This window comes from Bufo bufo, chromosome 1 (assembly GCF_905171765.1).
Source record: "Bufo bufo chromosome 1, aBufBuf1.1, whole genome shotgun sequence".
Taxonomy (NCBI): Eukaryota; Metazoa; Chordata; class Amphibia; order Anura; family Bufonidae; genus Bufo; species Bufo bufo.
In genome coordinates, this window is record NC_053389.1 from 175,537,606 (window position 1) to 175,552,564 (window position 14,959).

Sequence of the window (14,959 nt, forward strand, 5' to 3'; positions counted from 1 at the left end):
CCTGGGTTGATTGACTGCATACATAGTCTATGACTTGGGTCAATAAATGGAATGGGTCTTAGTGGAAAACCATTCTACATTGTATACAACAGATGGAGTACTAAACGACTCAGTAAAAGGACCAATGGATCACAAATTATCAGAAGTCATTGGGGCAAAGACAATTGTAAAGATTGTTCAAGTATTAATTCTTTATGCTTGGTCAAATCTCAAGTTCCTCACAAATTAGCAAATTACTACAAATATGCCGCAAACTTACAATGCCAACATCAACTATGTTCACCCTGTCACAATTGGACACCTTTGCCACTTGTCCACTGATCCCTTCAGCCTCATTGTATTTGTAATGTGGCAACATGTTTGGCCTGAACTAGTTGAACCTAAACAGTAAGTATATATTTTTTGTTCAAAATAGTAAACCTATTACCGAGATGTCAACATTAGCTGCCACAACAATCCTATAGTCAGCTAAGCACCAAGCAAATAAAACTTCTCTACCATTTGCTTGGGTATGTGTTAAACAGATTGTCTAGTCAGCAGCATGACATAGATCGGTCACTAAAGCTGGCCAGATACAAATTTTTAGAACCCAATTATTTTGCCAGGAACCACTATCAATCTATTGTGTATAGAGGCCTCTCAACTACCTCCTTATGGCAAATATAGGGGCAAAGCAGAATTGGGCATGTTGGGTTTCATTACCTTTCCCACTGGAGACACCCCTGGCAGCAGCTTCATTCTTTTTCCCCATGATTATGATGGAGTCAGGAGAAAGAGTTGTCATCCTAAATACGTTTTTGTTTCCAGGGTTTTTTGTTGGTGACCAGAACGTCTTGATACATGGTGGTTAAGAATTTACTTAAGTACATAACATATAAAGCAGATGATGATTTTGCCTTTTCCCAGTTCCAGCATATATATAATTTATTAACAAGAAAGTACCAGGAAACCATTTTTGTTCATATTTTTACGATTTGTAATTGGTTTTAGAGCATAGTTTAACTTAGAGATAAAATGAAAATAAAATACAGGTTAAAAAGAAAATAAAAACAATCAAGTAAAATCCAAAAGGGTGGAGGCTGTAAAACAGAAATGAGAAGTAACATAATCAACATTGATTAACAGATAAGAGCGGTCTTATTTAACACCCTGTGGGCAGTGCAAATAAATTGATTCTTTGCACAGCAGAATTGCCCACAAGATGATTGTCATTTTTTGTCAGGTAAATTATTCTTTTATCGTAAAAATTATTCTTTTAGCGAAAACAGTAATCTTGTAGCAAAAAAATAGTCTGTTAGCAAATAAATTCGTCTTTTATTAAATAAATAAGTCTTTTTACAAAATAAATTAGTCTGCTCCAGTATTACAATCCCCGATCCCTACGACGAACTACGTTAATCAGATAACCTGCACCTGTTGGCAAAGGGTAGACACATGGCGATCCCTTCAGTGCAGCCCGTGTACAGCCCTGGACATGTAAGGGCATCACAGTACAGTTACTGCTGAACGCCACTTGGTCCCTCAAGGAAGTTGGATGTAGAACTCCTGGGGTCAAATAACTCCTTGTATTAGGGTTATACTCAGATGGGCTCAACTTGCTGGATGGATCAAAAATGGCAGCTAGATTTTTGTTATACAGGAGGTTCCTCAAATCTCTCCACCCACTTGACCCAAATTCATTGTAACTAATACAATCGTTTAGCAAAAAAAATGAGTCTGCATCTTAATTGCAATCATTTATGGTCGGAACTACGATGGTATTACCAGACAAATCGCTCCACCAACTGTCGCCATTCATCATTCTGTTATGGAAAATTTTATTCGGCGTCACTCTGACAGCCACGACAAATTTTAAACAAATTCTACATCACTGTGCATTTTTTTCAATGTGCCTTTAGGGATCCTGAAGGTGAGCTATATTTTGACAACTTATTTCATTTCTTTCTACACTATCTGTCTCCTTTCTAACTACTCACATATCTACACATATGCAAAGTTAGAGCTCTGATATTGACCATAAGGCCTCACGCATATGGAAAAGCCATTCTATAGAGCTGTCTGCAGCCATAAAGTGCCCTGCATGGTGCTATATTGGTTGATTATTCTTCCCATGATGCAGTGCCTCCAGGAGAGAATATCTTTGTAATATGGCATCTAATTGAACATATAATCATATGCCACATAATGGGTCCACTCAACTTGGAGGTGTACTGCGCTGTGGTATGGCTATGAGCTTCCAGTCTTACAGTCATTAAACTAGTGCATTGGATGAAACTACATATATTACCTTATGAAGGCAAATATTTCAAATTAGGATACAGTTATATTACACAAATAAGGACAATATAAAATTTCAAACATCATGAGTGTAGCATACAATATTGTGATTATGATCACAAAATTGTGCAGCTTTTAACCACTTCACCAATCGATATATCTTGATGAGAATTGCTGGAAGATCTAAAAGTGGCGATACTCATTAGTCTAAAGGTGATCAAAACAATTCATTCTCTGGTAAGATTTACCAATGAACAATGGTTCTAACCACTGATAACAGGCTGTCAATGCCTGGAGAGAAGTTGGCCATAGTTAACGCTATTGATTCTTTAGTCCACAAACAATTTCCACTGTTCCAAGAAAGATCTTGTGTCCTTCATTTGGTGTGATTTAACATTTATGGCCAGTTTGAATGACTGTAATGGCCAATATGTACTAAAATGTGTAATGAAGGCTTATCATTCTTTCAATGGTTGTGCAACCATCAGCATACTTGCCAAAGGAGAGGTGCATCAATTTAGAGTAAGTTCCCGTCTATAAGAGGTCACTGTGTAGTGGTGGAAGGGCACAAATTATTTTGATCAAACTTTTGCTACAACCTCATATTTATTTATATATTGAAAATAGAATCAGTAAAATGTATTACCCATATTGTCAATGTTTGCAGAGTACAATTGCATTATGTGTTTGCTCTAGAAAACTTCTGTCTAATGTGTATTGTCACCTTAATGGCATTCCTCTAGGCACACTGCACCTTGTACACTACCTCTAGACACTGGAGTACTGGAACCCTGTATCAAATTCAAATAATTTGAGAAGAGCTTAAAGGGGTTGTGTCACTTCAGCAAGTGGCATTTATCATGTAGAGAAAGTTAATACAAGCCACTTACTAATGTATTGTGATTATCCACATTGCCTCCTTTGCTGGCTCGATTCATTTTTTTCATCACATTATACACTGCTTGTTTCCATGGTTATGACCACCCTGCAATCCATCAGTGGTGGTCATGCTTTTATAGTATAGGAAAAAGTCGCGGCCTCTCTGGTGGTCAGGACTATGCAAGCTCACATAGGCTGGTGCTTTTTTCTATAGTGTGCAAGCACGACCACCGCTGCTGGATTACAGGGTGGCCGAAACCATGGAAACAAGCAGTGTATAATGTGATGGAAAAATTAATCCAGCCAGCAAAGCAAGCAATATGGATAATAATAATACATTAGCTTGTATCAACTTTCTTTACTTAATAAATGCTATTTGCTGAAGTGACACAACTCCTTTAAAGGGGGTTGTCTGAGTTTTAGATGTTAATGACCTCTCCTTAGGAATAACCTGGAATAACACAGAGGACAAAGTCAGAAGCTCCATTCACGGTATAGTGACTATATTGGGTTACTGCAGCTCCCATTAAAGTGAATGAGAGCTAATCTGCAGTAACTTGGCATGGTGCTTACGCAGTGGACATAGTTCCAGCGCTAGCTAAGCACAGCTGATCAATGAGGCTGATCTGGGTCAAACCGCTATTGATCTGATAATGATAACCTTAAAGGGGTTTTCTGGGAATATTGAGTTTTTACCAAGTGCCCGCAGCCTGGCTCTCTAAACAGATGATTCATTCTTACTTGCTCCCCTCCAAACTGCGACTTCTGTGTCCATGTTCTGGTTCCTGGATTGTTTTCTTCTGGTGCTGCTTGGGCATGGTTACAGGCTCCACTGCAGCCAGTGACTGGCTTCAGTGGTGACGTGGCCACAAGCAGCACGTCACCCCTGAAGTCAGTCATTGGTCATGCAGTGCCAGAAGAAAACAACACAGGGACCAGAACATGGACACAGTGGAGGCAGCACGGAGGACCGAAGTGGCGGGGAGCAGGTAAATATGAATCTTCTGTTTAGAGAGGCAGTCTGAGGGCACTTGGTAAAAACTCAGTATTCCCAGAGAACCCCTTTAAGATAGGTCATCAATATCTAGAACACATACAATCCCTTTAAGATAACACATGGCTTGTTGCCATTAACAATTTGCGCACATTAACATGTACACAAAAGTAATACGCAAATTTTTCAGACACTAAGTTAAAGGGGTAGTCCCAACTCAACTTTGCAATAAATGTTCTTAAAATGACAATTCATGCTATTTTTAACAAACTGCATCATGTTAAAGAAAGTCTTCCTCTCTGCTGACAAAGTGCACTTACCTTGACAAGAGAGCGAACGCGACTATACTGTACATGAATCTAGTGCCTTATTGTTGAGTAAGGATTCTTTTAGCTCTTCCAGTGACAGACAGACATCAGCAATACATGACAGCTGCAGGGCTACTATGTATGCCCAGGATTCCAGGAACCATCCTATACACAAGAACAGTGCTGCCATGAGGCAGGGAGCTACTCTGCACTCCCCAGTATGCGTTTTCCCAATAGTCTAGGCAGAAGAGCAGAGACAATCCACAAGCTTCCATAGCACAGCAGTGGCTATATCCATTAATAACAGTAGGGGCGTACAAAAAGGGTCATATGGTGCATAAAAATGCACATCTCATTAAAGGTACATTTTTGAAAAATGGATGTATTTGACAACCACCATATATTTGCATTAACATATTGCCTTACATTGCTGAGATGGGAATACCCTTTAAGGCTGTCCTTATAGAGTTGTTAGATATCCTGTTAACATACATAAGATCCAGTGTAGTTTCTGATATCCATGGAAGATTTGTTTTCTGTGCATTGGTTTTAATTGATCTAGACATGACCGAAATGTGCCCTTATTCAAAATAACCATTTTTACTTTTACTTCATTCACTTGTATAGGCTTTGTAGTTTTAGTCTATAGCCATCAGATCGAGCAACACTCAGACTCATAATACAGCGATCATGGCCAGGCAAGTGTCTCCCAAAAATTTTCCGACCAGGATTTATGTGAGTACTGTCTCCTTTCCTGGGTTGATTGACTGCATACATAGTCTATGACTTGGGTCAATAAATGGAATGGGTCTTATTAGTGAAAAACCATTCTACATTGTATACAACAGATGGAGTACTAAACGACTCAGTAAAGGACCAATGGATCACAAATTATCAGAAGTCATTGGGGCAAAGACAATTGTAAAGATTGTTCAAGTATTAATTCTTTATGCTTGGTCAAATCTCAAGTTCCTCCCAAATTAGCAAATTACTACAAATATGCCGCAAACTTACAATGCCAACATCAACTATGTTCACCCTGTCACAATTGGACACCTTTGCCACTTGTCCACTGATCCCTACAGCCTCATTGTATTTGTAATGTGGCAACATGTTTGGCCTGAACTAGTTGAACCTAAACAGTAAGTATATATTTTTTGTTCAAAATAGTAAACCTATTACCGAGATGTCAACATTAGCTGCCACAACAATCCTATAGTCAGCTAAGTACCAAGTAAATAAAACTTCTGTACCATTTGCTTGGGTATGTGTTAAACAGATTGTCTAGTCAGCAGCATGACATAGATCGGTCACTAAAGCTGGCCAGATACAAATTTTTAGAATCCAATTATTTTGCCAGGAACCACTATCAATCTATTGTGTATAGAGGCCTCTCAACTACCTCCTTATGGCAAATATAGGGGCAAAGCAGAATTGGGCATGTTGGGTTTCATTACCTTTGCCACTGGAGACACCCCTGGCAGCAGCTTCATTCTTTTTCCACATGCTTATGATGGAGTCAGGAGAAAGAGTTGTCATCCTAAATACATTTTTGTTTCCAGGGGTTTTTGTTTGTGACCAGAACGTCTTGATACATGGTGGTTAAGAATTTACTTAAGTACATAACATATAAAGCAGATGATGATTTTGCCTTTTCCCAGTTCCAGCATATATATAATTTATTAACAAGAAAGTACCAGGAAACCATTTTTGTTCATATTTTTACGATTTGTAATTGGTTTTAGAGCATAGTTTAACTTAGAGATAAAATGAAAATAAAATACAGGTTAAAAAGAAAAGAAAAACAATCAAGTAAAATCCAAAAGGGTGGAGGCTGTAAAACAGAAATGAGAAGTAACATAATATAACAGTAAAGAGTAAAAGAACAGAAGAAGGAAGGGCATGTTCTAGGAGAAGGTGAACATGTCTCTCCTTAGAAAACACATTCTCAATATTCAGCTGAGCTTCACGTGTCCGGGGCGGACAGTCAAGGCGTGGAAGACAAGAAAGGAAGGAAAATGGAACATTTGTACACAATTTACCTGGCGTAATGTGCACGCCAGCATGTGTTGTAGTCCACACCAACATTGAACTCTCTGCAGAGGCGGCACCCTCCAAAGCTCCAGCCATCCAAACATAACTCCAAATGTTGGAGGTTAATACATTACAATGTACAGTTTGGCATACAGTTCGAACATAGGACACAGGTAAAACATTGTTCTGCATTCTTACCACGCCCCCGAATCTTATACAAATGAATATGAACTCTAAGAACTAAACTGTGAAATGATGATGGTGAAATGTTGATGGTAAGGTTACATCAAGTGCATCATTCCTGTTATTTCTAGTGAGATTTAATGCAATGTCAATTCACATGACATATGAAGAATGTGAACAAGGAAACTTAAAAACAAATGCTCCATTCTTCATTATATTGTTAAAAATAATAACTTTGGTATTTGGCTGATTTCTGCTCTTGCAAGCTCCCCATGCTGGTCCAGTACAATCGCCCTAAAGAGGTCTTGGAATTTAGAAGAACATGGATATAAGTGAATATTAAATAATTTAAGTAGAAGTACCTGAAGTCTTTACTGTTTATGTATCATGCACTGCTTGCTATAATATAGGTTAGTTGTGAATGTATGGAGAGGACATTGAATGTTCCATGCCTTCTTCATGAGAAAGAAAATGCTGGTCTGTCCTAGAGTTGGACTTAGAACCTTAGATCCATAGAATGTACATTTTGGTCAATGTATTAACTTTCTAGCTGGAAACCAGATTCAGATATGGGTTTCAAATTATAAAGAGGCATGAATATTCCAAAACAGGTGAAGAACCATGGGTTATGTAGGCCTGCTGTAGAGGAGGCACCACTGACGTTTGGATCTTGACTCTATTGGTAAAAAGTGAACAGTACACATGATATGTGGACTGTAGCTCAAACAAAATGGTTTTAACTATCCATTTCTAAAGGCAGTGCTTTCAGCAGGTGTTTGAGACACTTTTGCTTGGCAGTAAATAGACAATGGCTTTCTCTATATGTGATGAAGGGATGAGGAGGTCTGATTAAGGACATGGAGTAAAACACTAGTTAATACACGCTCACCTTTGCTTTAATAACAGGCTTTGTCCTTCTATACATATATATTGAGAAGTTGGCAAAGCACAGAAACGAGTGGAATCACCAGATAAAAGGTTGATTGCAATGTTCTTGATTACTTACATGACGGAAAGTAGTTGCCTCAGTAATGCCTAAGTTATACAATTTCTATAGTTCACGTTAAAGGGAACACATCACCAATATATATATATATTGATAATTAAATTCAGGTTCTGGTTTTTCTAATATTTTTATATTCTGATGGTACATATTTGAAATTTTATTTTTTGAACATAATTATGGAATTGGTCATGTCTGAGCTGCTGTTTACAGGAGTCAGAGATATGATTTGCAGCAGGCCAGGAATCGAAGAAATTTGTAACCTGGAGAAGAGTGTGGAACTTCTATGTTGTGTTGGCCTGTAACTTGTCAAAGGTCAATGTGCAGGGAGGAGGAATTATACCATCACCTATGATAATGGGATGACTGCTGAGAAATGATCTCTACAGCAAATGTCAGACTACTGTGTGACTCCGTTACCAGAGTGAACACTTTCAGGATTTTTTTGTAGTATTGCTAGTGAGATGGAAAATTAGAAAAAAAAATACCAAAATTCCTCACAAATATTTTTAACATAAAAACAGTAGGTTATTTTCTGATGAGACATTCCATTTAAATCACCTGAATGTCATTGGTGAGGATCTGTGCTGGACTTTGTGCTCCTCCAGCCAGAGTACACTGTCATCTTCTGATTTGGCAACCTTTGGATGAGGTTCAGATATCTCTTTCACTGCAACTAGACTGTAATAGGGATTCACATGCAGCAACATTGTAGAAAATGAGAGATTTCCGACCACAGAATATAAAATACAAAGGTTTTTGAGGAGAACCTGTCACCTCCAAAAACCATCCCAAGCCGCCAGCAGTACCTGACAGTAGCCAGCAACGTGTTTCCGATGATAATTTTCTTCCTGAAGGCCGATGCAGATAAAGCTAAGAAAATGTTCTTTTATCCCCTGCCGGCGTGCTTCTCTAGAAGCTTGAAGTCAAGGGGGCAGCGGCCTCCTTTCTTCAAGTCAGGGTAACCACGCCCCTTCCCTGCCCCTTTGCTGTGACTGACAGCGCTTACGCAGAGAGTTCGGCAAAGCCAGCCAAACTGCCAGCTGTCAGTCACAGCGAAGGGGCAGGGAAGGGGGCAAGGTTATCTTGACTTGAAGAAAGGAGGCCGCTGCCCCCTTGACTTCAAGCATGTCTAGAGAAGCGTGCCGGCAGGGGATAAAATAAAGTTTTCTGAGCTTTTGCCACATCGGCCTTCAGGAAGAAAATTATCGTCGGAAACACGCTGCTGGCTACTGTCAGGTACTGCTGGCGGCTTGGGATGGTTTTTGGAGGTGACAGGGTCCCTTTAAATCAGCAGATGAAAGGGCACATCCTCTGGGGGAGAGACGTTACCCCCTTGTTCTAGAATTCAGTGTGGGTCACTATAAACCCTCACTGATGATATCTCATATATGAGATGTTAGTAGATGTTTTAAGGTAATTCTGAATATAATCACTTTTGTCTAGTGGGTTATGGTCCTTTATGTCTTCTTCTCATATTCATTGAGCGACAACATTTGAGACTTTTAAATAATTAGGAATGTTTAATCTTTTTTTGGAAAACGCTAATCCCCTGTTGCACGCCCCATGGCTAATAGCAGAATGTGTCCTACCAGCAGCATTCCAGTAACCGAGGCAGGGGAGCCAGTTTACAATCTATTTTATTATTCCTGAGCAGCTCATCTTCAGAACAGATGGGTCCTGCTGTCCGGAAGTGCTTTGCTGAATCTGTAAAATTTATGGCTTGAGAAGTCAATTTTAAACTGTGTAGATTAGGTCTTATTAATGACATTTGCCTGCTGCAGAAATTATCTTTCCATTTTACTTAAAGTACATCCCGTAAATCTTTGACTCATGCTCTTAGGCTGTCTTCTGAATTTCAAATTTGAATTTAAATTCCTTTCCCATGGACTTAAATGTGTTTTTAACGCTGATAAAAATACTTGAGTGTCTATATATTTCTGCTCTATTTCTTTCCTACAAGACAGTGCCCACCATACAGCAGTTGCATGTGGTGGACCTTGCAGGCTCTCATAAGCAGTTATGTCCATAGACTGTCACATCAATTTACATTGCGGCCTGTTTTAGGGTCTTAGTAACTCTGGGGCAATATCACAGATATGATGCATATACTTCAATATACGGAATAATATTTTAATCCAAGGCAATCAGCTTCAGCGTCCTTTGATGATATCATGAAACTTTCTCATGGACATCATTTGGACCAAAGTATGACAAAATCATCAAGACAATTAAAAAGAGCATATATATATATATATATATATATATATATATATATACACACATGCAAAATGCCTAATTATATGACAAACTGAGACCATTTAAAAGCCTTGAAAGCATGTCATATTTTGAAATCCAGATTTGTTGTCGATTTTTTATGTAGAAGCCATGTCCTATCTTGTATATTAGTAAAAAAACAAAACAAAAACACAATGCAATACTGATTAAAATGCATACACAACAAGCAGATGACTGCATCGATGGCTTTTCCCTCAGTGTCACTCCCTTAAATAGAATAGACAAGTTTATAATATGGGTCTTTGCTCTTTAATCTTCCAGTTAATCCAAATGGTGCATTGAGTATGTTGTTAATCATGTAAAGAGATCCGACCCCGTTGACTTGGTAGAGATTGCATAATGTTTTCCAAAAAATAAAGGACAACAGGTAATCGAGACAATGGAAAATGCTTACAAAGGCAATGCATCGTCAGGACTCAGGCCTACAGATGAGAATCAATTTCCCATATTCGGATAAGAACCAAGACGTGTGCAAGGATATGAACAATAGTATCATAGTATGGTATTTTCTGAGCTGATCTTCTCAGCATGACGGTTATTAGACCATCACTTCACAGTTGGACACTAGTCCTGACAATAGATCCATCTTTTCCAGCTCCTCACATCCATTCATGCTGCCTAGTGTAGACCCTATCCATCTTTTGGGGTATCAAGATAATGTGTAATGATGGTGCTCTTTAATGAAAGAGTCAAAAGCACTTTTGTTCAAATAAAAATTGACAACCCAACCTGATCATCTGAATGGACAACTTTTTGTTGGCTATATGGGATCTAAAGGAAAGATTCATAAATATTCTATAAATATATCTATATGTATCACTGGTGCAACCAGGTGACTTTCACACTAAACAAGAGTTACGTGATGAATAATACAGATGACATCACAGAGGAGAGAATCCTGTGACATTTCCAAGGTATGGCACAATAGGGATTATAGTGATTTCCCAATCTAGAGGTGCCTTATTGCCATAGTAATTATGTTGTAGCAGCTGATCAGATAGAGGAAAACAGCCGACAAAAAGGCTTTGTTCAATTCAATGAATTATTCTGCCTGCTCCCCATGTATATAGCATGACTAAGCATTGAATGAAATATGTGTTCCCCATAAAGTAAAAAAAAACTAATTACAATCAGACAGAAGAGGATATGTGTGCTGGTCTTGCTAACTGGTACCAAACCTCTTCATCTCCAACATGGACATCTGCAGTAATGTTTAGTGGTTGAACCTGTGGTTGGAGAGCAGTCACTATGGCACATGTGGTTTGCACATGCAGTTTAGCTTACAGCACAAGCCCTTTGAGCTTGACGTTCAAAAGAACTTGTGGTTAATAGAACTCTGGTCTCCTAATCTACCGTACATTTGAATTGCCTTGACCACTGGTGATCGGGTTTTTGATCCTGCCCAAGAGTGAGATATGGCCACTGCATACAGATGACGTACAAGTAATGAAACAATCTGCCAAAAAAGTTAGAAAACTCTGATTAAGTTCATAAGAATGCAGTTTGGGGCATGTTAAATAGGTCATGTCTTTTGGCATCAGCTGCCTCTGAGAAACAAAGAGAGGAAAACCAAACTGGAGGGAAAAAAAATAAAAAACATACAAAAAGTCAAAATGAAAGAGCCCCACACACCCGGACAAACTCTATTGAAATAAATATATTAAAAATAATAATAAATTATTAATGAAGAATTGCAGTTTCTTCATAGATTTTTTTTGTTGCCTTCTGGTTTATTTTCTTGAATTCCATTTGCTGTTTGCTTTTTTTTGTCATTTTTTATTTTTTGGAAATATTTACATCTTCACAGTAACGCCAACCTTTATCTCCTGTTGCTCGTTCTTTTCTGTGTATGTGCTCATTTCTTTGTATGTTCGTGCACTTGTACATGTACTGTATGTGTTTCAATGATTTTGTCGAACCTTAGGTATGCATATCGGTCCATCCTGCCACGCACGGAAGCGTGTGTACACCTGGTATAGGATATATGTCTGTGTACCTATTGATTTATGTAAGCGGATCCATGTCAGTTTTCTCTCACGCATCAGGGCGCTGTGTTCTCTTGCGTCTTTTTGTTCAGTTTTTTTTTTTTTATTGTTCATTCATAGCTGTGCCAGATACGTCCTGGCAGTGATAGTTTCCCAATGGTCATGGCTGTGTTTGCGTTCCATTGGAAGCCAAAAGTTTCTTGTCTTTGGAGGATCCTCTCCTGTGGTGTTCTGCCATGTCAGGCTCGGAGCGACGTGAGTTTTGGCAGCTTCGAGTTGGAGTTCCAGGCTGTCGACTTTGTTGTCCATTCTTTTCATCTGGTGGCAAGAAGAGAAGATGATCCAAGGAACACTCCATCTGGGTTCTTGTTGTTACATTTGCTCCTAAATGAAATCATCAATTGCACTTATCTATCATAAAAGCCACTTAAAACCTAGCAGTAGAATACAGAATTAAATACACAATAGAACTATGAGGACCCCGCCGTTATATGAAAATGTTGCCAAACAAAACAGTGGTGAGACCCCCATCAAACAAATCCCATCTAATGGTGCACCTGTAGCCACCACTAGAGGGAACTCATTACATACAGAGTCACACAGGTTCTAAAAAACTCCATGCTAGCTGTATAAATCAGGTAGCTTCCTCTAGTGGTGACAACCCAAAGCCAGAATTATGTCATTTATATAGCTATATTACAGGAATGATCAGCATATAAATTCCATAAAAAGTAGGTATTCATTTTAATAAAGGCATAGTACATTTGATGGGATGTGGGGCCTAATCTTTTATTACATTTTGCTATGTGGCTAAGGGTTTTTGTGTGCCATTGTAACTACATATGGTAAATTAGGCTTTAAAATGAAAAGGGTATCAAATATTACACTTTTACCATGACAATGATAATAATACATAAATCCATCAAGGCAAAGAAAAATTGAAATTGCTGCTTATAATAGCCGGTTGGTGTTTTCTGTATCCTGCCTCATGTAAATGACAGCTGTAATTTGATTAACAGATTTTAGAAATGTCCCCAAATATATTCAATACATGAGAGAATAAGCTGACAAACTAGTTTAGAGAAATAAGTATTTAAAAGAATCTACATACTGTATCGTACTGTTTTATTATTGACTTCAATGTATGAATGTTACGCAGCAAGCTCTGAAGCTCCCTCCAGTGGTGAAATTTAGTTTTTAAAGGGGTTCTCCAGGAATGACATATTGATGACCTATCCTCAAGTTAGGTCATCAATATAAGATAGGTGGGGGTCCGATTTCAGGGACCCCTGCTGATCAGCTGTATGAAGAGGCTGCGGCGCTCTGTGATCATGTTTGGGCATGAGTCTGCGCAGTTAACCTTTCTGCTCATTCGGCAAACTACACCTCTTGCGATAGTAAGAGTAATTGGCGCCTGCGCAGTGTGATTTTCATAACGCTGACCAGGTCCTGCAGTCTCTGGCTCCATGTGAGATCATGTCATTTGTTTTTATCTTTTTAATCACTGAATCATGTACACCTGGTGTTTGATTTATTGCAATCATGTTTGTTAAACTATATTTATCGTATGGAATACAATTTTTTATGAATTATTGCACGTTTTTCACTTTGTATGTAAGATTGTACATTTAATCATGGAGATTTGATTGAAATATTTTTTATACATATTGTATTTTGGCACTATTTTGTATTATATTGAATGATAATTATGTAATCACTTAATTTAATCATGTATGCTATAAAAGCACAGTTGTTTGCACATGTCACTATGGCTTGACAAAGGCTCCATAGAGAGAGCTGAAACGTTGCTGTCACATGGGTTAATAAATCACTCGCTTTCTTCATGAACTTTTGGAGTGCTGCCTTCTTTTTTCTCAAGATATCTATCTATCTATCTATCTATCTCATATCTATCTATCTATCTATCTCATATCTATCTATCTCATATCTATCTATCTATCTATCTATCTATCTATCTATCTATCTATCTATCTCATATCTATCTATCTCATATCTATCTATCTCATATCTATCTATCTCATATCTATCTATCTCATATCTATCTATCTCATATCTATCTATCTATCTATCTATCTCATATCTATCTATCTCATATCTATCTATCTATCTAATATCTATCTATCTATCTATCTATCTATCTCATATAAATTCTCGTGCACATGTAGTCTAGCCTACACAGTATTAATCACCTTTACTTCTTTACCAATTAGCAGAAGCCACAAAAACTATAGCAGTTATATAGCAACTATAAAAATATATTTTTTTGGCTTGTATTAGTGGGAAAAAAGGGCTTATTAGCCGTTGTGTGGTGAAGTGAGAAAATTACAGCCCTTTTTGTCGTGTATTAGTGGCAAAAGAAAAATATATTTGCCATTCAGAGATGCAGTTACAGTACAGACCAAAAGTTTGGACACACCTTCTCATTCAAAGAAGTTTCTTTATTTTCATGACTATGAAGGCATCAAAACTATGAATTAACACATGTGGAATTATATACATAACAAACAAGTGTGAAACAACTGAAAATATGTCATATTCTAGGTTCTTCAAAGTAGCCACCTTTTGCTTTGATTACTGCTTTGCACACTCTTGGCATTCTCTTGATGAGCTTCAAGAGGTAGTCCCCTGAAATGGTCTTCCAACAGTCTTGAAGGAGTTCCCAGAGATGCTTAGCACTTGTTGGCCCTTTTGCCTTCACTCTGCAGTCCAGCTCACCCCAAACCATCTCGATTGGGTTCAGGTCCGGTGACTGTGGAGGCCAGGTCCTCTGGCGCAGCACCCCATCACTCTCCTTCATGGTCAAATAACCCTTACTTTCAAAGTTTTCCCAATTTTTCGGCTGACTGGCTGACCTTCATTTCTTAAAGTAATGATGGCCACTCGTTTTTCTTTACTTAGCTGCTTTTTTCTTGCCATAATACAAATTCTAACAGTCTATTCAGTAGGACTATCAGCTGTGTATCCACCTGACTTCTCC

General features: G+C 38.2%; 1 protein-coding gene across 1 annotated transcript in view; it reads right to left on the bottom strand.

Annotated features, from left to right (window-relative positions):
- Positions 1–12,121: 12,121 nt before the first annotated feature.
- Positions 12,122–14,959, bottom strand: part of BRSK1 (BR serine/threonine kinase 1) — a 394,396-nt gene continuing 391,558 nt past the window's right edge. The window contains exon 19 of the mRNA XM_040432325.1: positions 12,122–12,345. Coding sequence (XP_040288259.1) covers positions 12,122–12,345 — 224 coding nt within the window. The remainder of the gene's footprint in view (positions 12,346–14,959) is intronic.